The sequence below is a fragment of the Zea mays genome, chromosome 9, assembly GCF_902167145.1.
Source record: "Zea mays cultivar B73 chromosome 9, Zm-B73-REFERENCE-NAM-5.0, whole genome shotgun sequence".
Taxonomy (NCBI): Eukaryota; Viridiplantae; Streptophyta; class Magnoliopsida; order Poales; family Poaceae; genus Zea; species Zea mays.
The window spans coordinates 145,291,139-145,298,049 of NC_050104.1; the positions used below are offsets into that span (position 1 = coordinate 145,291,139).

Consider the following 6,911-nt stretch of genomic DNA (forward strand, 5'->3'; position numbering starts at 1 on the left):
TGGAGACGACGGAGGACCAACATTCTTGTTGTGACAAGGGCAGCAACAATATGGATCTGGGCATACTTGCACCTGTGAAGCACCACCATTGTTTGTGTCTCTTTCTTCCTCATCATTTTTGTTGCTTACTTCTCTCTCTAGATCAAATATCCTATTCTGTAGGTAGGATATGTATTCCGCATGAGGAAAAATTGGACGAGGATCTACCCAACGAGTGAACCCACAATTCTCCTTGACCAATGAATGCTGCATAAATGTTTATAGTTAGTTTCACTGAACAACAAAAGTATTTAGAAAAAAGGACTAGAAATTAATTTGTACATATGCATAAGGACATCTGAAGAAACGCCGGCCTCCATCAATTCCACCCTCAACGAACATCTGCACCAAGCAATCCTCGCCATGCATGCACTTCGGCCAATCTTCTCTCCTATTATCGTAGGACCTAAGTCTAACCTCTTTGTTGAAATCTTTTTTACTTTGAACTAGAAAGTTAAAAACCGCCTCTTCAAAAAAATCTGGACCAAGAGGGCCATCAAAAGACATTGGAGTTAACTTCCCTCCATCCTTTCGTCTCTCATTTACCGCACCCTTGCCCCTAGAAGACCCTGAAGCCATTCTATTGCACAATGAAGCAAATGTACAAAGGATCGTGTATATATAGGCTAAAGGATAGATAGTGTAATAGATTATAAACATCAGATATGTACAAAAACTCTGAAAAGGCTATGTTCTAGTTCTGAAAAGGCTACATGTCCTACGCTATGTTCTTTTTCTGAAAAGGCTATATATACAATCCTGAAAAGGCTATTTTTACACTCTGAAAAGGCTATATAAGCACTCCTGAAAAGGCTACGAAATTGATCTGAAAAGTATAGATGCTAGTCCTAAAATTAATGCTTCTGAAAAGGCTATGTAATAGTTATGTAAAGGCTACATGACATAACCAACAATTTCACAAAATTTCGGCAGAGTTTTCTCTGTTTTTTGTCAATCCAAGACATACTCATAGATAAGCATAACATACAAGTGCATACAATTGTAAACAATTCCAAGCAAGCTCATAAAAGTCTAAACAAGTTCATTACAAGTCCATAGAATTCATACAAGTCCATTAAAATGTCATACAAGCCCGTAGAGGCCAAATGAGTCCATTACAAGTCTATATAATTCATACGTTACATAACAAGTCCATAGAGTCCAAACCAATTCAACGTCTCCTAGTCTTACCCTTGCCTAAAGCGTCGGTGCCTGGAGTGTAACGTTGTGGAGAGCGGTGTCGCCTACGATCCTGTGGTTGTAATGGCTGTGTCGAAGGAGCCCCCTCAAGCTGTGAAGGTCCTATCTCGTCGTGATCGTAGTCGAAGCCAGCACCAAGACCTGTGGAGGGCGTTGCTGTGTCGGTACACGATGGTACATGGACGTCATGTGCAACAGTAGTCCTGCAGCCACAGCGAGCAGCAGCTCCACGTAGGCGCCTAGATAAACGCTGCATGCCAAAGACATATTAGTTTACAACATATTCATAACACGCTAAAGGCTATAAACGATGCATGTGGGCTTACCTGCAAGAAGCTGCGCATGCTGCTGTCGCCCGTAGTCAAAAGTTGGCGATCAATGTCCTCTACCGACCGTCGCAATGTGTTACCCTGTACAACACAATTTGCATCACACATACTATTTATACATGTCGAGTATTAAAATCGAGTAAAACTTACCACTCGATCTAATATGGGTGCCGCCTCCACTTGGGTTCCCAGTCTAGTGGTCAGGTCATACTCCGTTTCTTCATCGTCTGAAGAATCAATGTCGGCGTAGTCTTCCGCTGTCCACTGCTGGCGAAGCTTACAACGAGTCGCACCCTGGTACCAAGCCTGGTACCGCCTGTAATCACTATTGTTGTGCAACTCATCGTTGGAATATACATTCTCAGCACCCGATTCCCAATCATTTACTAATATCAGATGATGTTGACGAAAGTCCGTTATCTTCTTTTGCTTCCGCCGGTCAAATCTACACACAAATCATATCATATAAATAACACAAAGTTAAGAATGATTGATGTTATAAATTGCAAACTGGATTTATAGATTGCGAACTTACTTGTGTAGCTCCTTTGAAGTAGGAACATCTTCAACCGGCCATAGCTGGTTCCTACCAAACTGTCTCTGAACCCTGTGAGGTAGGTGCCACTCAACACACCAGAAACAGACCAAAGGACATTGCATCATATAGAGTTCATCTTCACTGCTGCATACTACACTAAAGATCATCCCAGCATACTCAGGTGCGTTGTATGGCTGCCATGTGACCTAAAACAAAAATGAAGCAATCTATGTTAAGTATAATAAAACAAATTTCATAACGATAAGTTTTTCATTGTTGAGTACTTACGCTAGAGGCAGAAAGGGTGTCAAACTCGTTAACATACTCCATGTATGCCCTCTTAGCTCTCGCAAAAGGAGCTGCCACTTGGTCCCAAATATAAGCATACGTCGGTCGAAGACGATCATTTCCATGAATCATCCATGGCCAGGGTCTAGGCTGGAAAACACGTGGTCGACCAACTGGTATGCGAAACCTGCAAAATGAAATTTATGTTAGTAAGTAATATAGCCTTATTAAATAAAATTTTGAAGACTTCGGTCCAAGACGTACCACATCCATATCTGCAGGAGGTAGACGCAACCGCCTATAGACGAAGAGGAGGACGTACGACGGCAAGCTTCACAAAGCTGCCGGTACAAAAAAGAAAGCACAGCGGAGCCCCAACTGTACTGTCCAGCTGTATCCCAGTCGGTTAGACATGGGATGTACATCCAGGACGCGCAGTCTCCTGTGGCGTCTGGGAAGAGGACACAACCAAACATGTGCAAGATCCAAGCTCGACAATAGAACTGGACTGTAGCCTCATCAGCATCAGCAGGGCACACACCAAAAGACTGACGGAGCCATGTGATGCCTACTCCAGCAGTCCGTTCAACGCCCTCAGCAGGAAGCTCCCTACCAAGAAAGGCCTCAACTCTAGCCCTCCATCCGTCAGAGTCACATTGGCCTGTCACTGCTCTGCCACCAACATTGAGTCCAAGTATCTTCTGTGCATCCTCTAATGTGACTGTCATCTCACCAAAAGGAAGATGAAAACTATGTGTCTCAGGACGCCACCTACATAATTAAAAAAAATAGTGTAAAAGAGCTCAATGATTCAAGAATATTTTTATAAAATCATAACAATACCTGTCCACAAGTGCAGTAATGGCCGCCGAATCAATAGTAGGCAACCCGCGTCGTAACTGGTAAGATATTACATCTAGACCTGCTCGTCTGAGGTAATTAGTGTACCTGTCGTCGAACACCATGTCTAGGAACCCATTGTGTGTCCTAGAACGAAGCGTTGCTAGGTCCTACACGGAAAAATATTATATAAGCAACACCATTTGTACAACAACAAATCTACAAAAGATATTTACAATTAAATACCTGGCCTTCCGACAGAAGGCGCCCCCGGTGGCTCTCGTCGTAGAACGGGTCGAGAAGGTGGAACTGTGCCATCCTACAAAATGAAATTAATGTTAGTAAGTAATATAGCCTTATTAAATAAAATTAAGGTAGTATCATTAAACTAAAAATACAAACCTCGCTAATCTGCCAACGACAAGTGCGTGAATTATGACCAAGTCTACCGCACTTGCCACACTCATACTGCTCGGGGTCGGTAAGAAATGGTGTTCTCCTTCCCCTTCTACTCCTACCACCAACCTGATCCATAACCATCTTGTGCCTCGTCCTCTTCCTGGATCCACGCTTGGTCCAACGACTACTTGGATCAGCGACATACTTTGGGCCATCGTACGGAGGCCACTCACCCGCGTCACGATAAGGAATAAATCTTGGACTCCAAGTCAACACTAGTTTATCAATAGTAAACTCTTGAGGTATCCTCCTCTCTAAGTCAAAGTTACGAGCTCGAGCAGCTGCGATTAGATGAGAACATGGAAAATGGTATTGCCTGGGTGCGCCACAAGTACATGACAAGTCATTAAGGACAACCACATGCTTCCTCGACTCTTGTGACTCGCCGTCAGAAGTAGTACCAGCTTGAAGGAATACCTCATATGTCCCTGACTGTAAGTCAAAACAATCAACAGTGTGTGTGTTTGCCCTTTCCTTTGCCTTCTCTAGAAAGGTCTTAGGCTTTGGAGCCCATCTCTCTCCCTCATTCTGCAATCCAACTGCGTGGGTGTGTCTATCATTGAACCATGCCACAAGCTTGTAAAAGGTAAATGTCACTATAGCAGTGACCGGCATACCACGTATGCCCAACAATAATTTGTTGAATGACTCGGCCATGTTACTACACTGGAACTCATATCTCCATCCACCTAAGTCGTGAGCTCTCGTCCACTTCTCCAAATCCGGCATCAATCCATTCAACCAATCTCTACCTTCGGCATTTGTTGCGACTTTGAGCTTTTCTAACTTTTCTCTAAAGAACTTGTCTTCCAGCTGTCGACATGTCTCCTGGAAAAGCTCAAAGTTATCCTTGACACCATCCTTACGCAGAAGATTCTCAGCAAGGTGTCGAGTACACCACCTGTGATGCAAAGGAGGGTACCCATCGATCTGCTCACGGACCGCGTTGAGTATTCCCTGGTGCCGATCTGATATTACACCAACTTCCCGTCCTGGGCCAACCACATGTATCCGGACCAGTCGCAGGAACCAGCCCCAACTGTCTTTGTTCTCTTTCTCTACCAGAGCAAATGCTAGGGGAACTAGCTTGTTGTTTGCATCAACGGATATGGCAATTAGAAGAGTGCCCTGGTACTTGCCGAGAAGAAACGTGCCGTCAATTGAAAAGACAGGACGACAATGCCGGAAGGCATCCACACACTAGGGAAAGCACCAGAACACACGGAAGAATATCTGTCTCCCATCAATCCATACATTTGGTTTAGGGATGTACTCATAATGCATGCCTGGATTGACCGCCTTCATTGCATTTAAAAGAACAGATAGCTGCTCGTACCCAGACTCCCAGTCCCCATATATCATCTTCCACGCACACTGCTTAGCCCTCCAAGCTTTACCATATGTTATCTTGTACCCATCAAACACATTCTCCACGATCCTCATGATTGTCCTAACCTTCATATTTGGTTCCGACTGCAGTATTCCCATAAGTCGCTTCCCAATGAGGGTTGATGTCAATTGGCGATGTTTCATCGTTAACTCATGTTCAGCACATGTGTGTGGCCCCACTACTTTTGTTATCTTCCACTTTGCGGTGATCTTTTGAATCCTAGCACAAACCCTCCATGAACAGTTGTCCTTGTCGCATACAACCGTGTAACGACGTTTCTCGTACGAATGAAGTACTCTATACGGCCTCTTACGTAAGACTGCATAATGCTGCAACCACCTCTTCAATGCAGTTAGGTCCTTGAAGACCCTACCCTTTTCAATCATCATGCTAGGACCGGCCTCAGGAGCGTCAAGCAGCTCATCATCCCTGCCCTCTGCATTTGCCTGATGAGAAAGACTAAGATCGCTGAACTCATGCACTCTAGGATCCCGACCGTCTGGAAAAACACGTTGCAACATCTTAATGTCACTCTCTGTGAGTTCACCAACCGGGCGATCATCATCTGAATCGGCAGCCATAGCAAAGGCATATGGCTCCTCTTCATTCCTAATCTCAGGACTGTTGGAGGCAATAAAACCATCACCGAAGCAGCCACGTGCCTCAGTCTGAGGATCAACCACAAGAGTAGGAGTCTCTCCTGCAACATGTACAAGATGATCAGTCCCACGTCAAATGGAATGAGCAAAGTGCTCATGGTCCAAAATGAAGATGTAATGCCAATAAGACTTACTGCAATTGGTTTGTGCCAAAGGGATACACGCAGCTAAATCTGTCTGCAGACCATCTCCTGGCTGACTTAATGGGATCAAATTGGGGCCAGATTGAGCATCAGGAACAGTTGGCACGTCATCGATAGCACGATCAAAGTCTTCAGGGGGACGGTCTACTACAACCGGACGCACCACAACCTCCATGAGTTGCAAATGGGTCTTCATAGCCGAAGTAATATAATTATCCCAATCCAGTTGACAATCAATTGGGATGACTCGTCTTATGACATTTGGTGGATGACCGATATTAAGCACTCCGTCAACCGCAATGTCATCATCTTCATGGTAACCGAGCTTTTGTTTAGCCTTTGTAAACAAATCACTCAAGGAGGGTCTACCATCGAATAGTACCGGCACGTGTCGCATGTCAATGAACTTGGCATTTCCATACGGATCTTGTTCCACATTGCCTCCATGATATAAGCTCAAAAAATTGTCCATCTATTTGAAACACCAATTAAACATTCAATATAAAATGTGGATGGTTATTACCTAACCACAACACACTAATTACTAGCTACATAACTATAAATATAACCACAACCCACTAATAGACTAACCACCTTATAAATTACTCATATATAATAATTGAAACTTTTGACAGCACCTCCCCTACACGGGGAGGATAAAAAACATGCACATTTGACTCACTTTCATAATATTCATTCAAATTTGCATTTATCACAATAACTCATATTCATCACATTCAAAAAACAACTAATTATAGCAAAACAATCTAACATATTTAACACTAAATGCTAACACAATAACAAAAATAATCAAAAATTTACCTTAACGGTCGGGGTCGGGGTCGGGGTTGGACGACGACGACGCGGGCGGGGAGCGGGCTCCGGGGCGGGGCGGCGTGTCGCCGGCCGGTGTATGGGCGCGGGCGCCGGGAGGGGCGGGGCTTGGTGCGCCGGCGGGGATGGGGCGCGGCCGGGGCTCGACGTTGGGGCGGCGGCCTTGGCGGTGTGGGCCGGCGGCCTTGGCTG

At 44.7% G+C, this 6,911-nt stretch overlaps 1 protein-coding gene across 2 annotated transcripts; it reads right to left on the reverse strand.

Moving 5' to 3' along the window:
* Positions 1-964: 964 nt before the first annotated feature.
* On the reverse strand, positions 965-6,763 carry LOC103639306 (protein MAIN-LIKE 1-like). Of its 2 annotated transcripts, none has more exons than XM_023301068.2 (8): positions 3,481-3,570; positions 3,238-3,404; positions 2,659-3,165; positions 2,395-2,581; positions 2,104-2,312; positions 1,719-2,013; positions 1,566-1,649; positions 965-1,489 (listed from the first exon to the last, which is right to left on the reverse strand). In XM_023301068.2, exons 1-8 carry the CDS (start codon positions 3,550-3,552, stop codon positions 1,211-1,213), a joined length of 1,800 nt encoding a protein of 599 aa, XP_023156836.1. In that variant the 5' UTR covers positions 3,553-3,570; the 3' UTR covers positions 965-1,210. The 2 variants fall into 2 exon arrangements, with proteins under 2 accessions (XP_023156836.1, XP_020400012.1); XM_020544423.3 differs by lacking the exons at positions 3,238-3,404; positions 3,481-3,570 and adding exons at positions 6,306-6,357; positions 6,708-6,763 and having other exon boundaries at positions 977-1,489; positions 2,659-3,122.
* Between the last annotated feature and the right edge of the window lie 148 nt (positions 6,764-6,911).

Bases quoted from the DNA above. Each gene is read 5' to 3' on its own strand.
- LOC103639306 (XM_023301068.2), bottom strand. From the start codon at position 3,552: ATGGCACAGTTCCACCTTCTCGACCCGTTCTACGACGAGAGCCACCGG. The intron at 2,313-2,394 runs GTAAGTACTCAA...TTTTTGTTTTAG, and splicing joins ACACCCTTTCTGCCTCTAGC to GTCACATGGCAGCCATACAA. The intron at 1,650-1,718 runs GTAAGTTTTACT...TGTGTTGTACAG, and splicing joins CACCCATATTAGATCGAGTG to GGTAACACATTGCGACGGTC.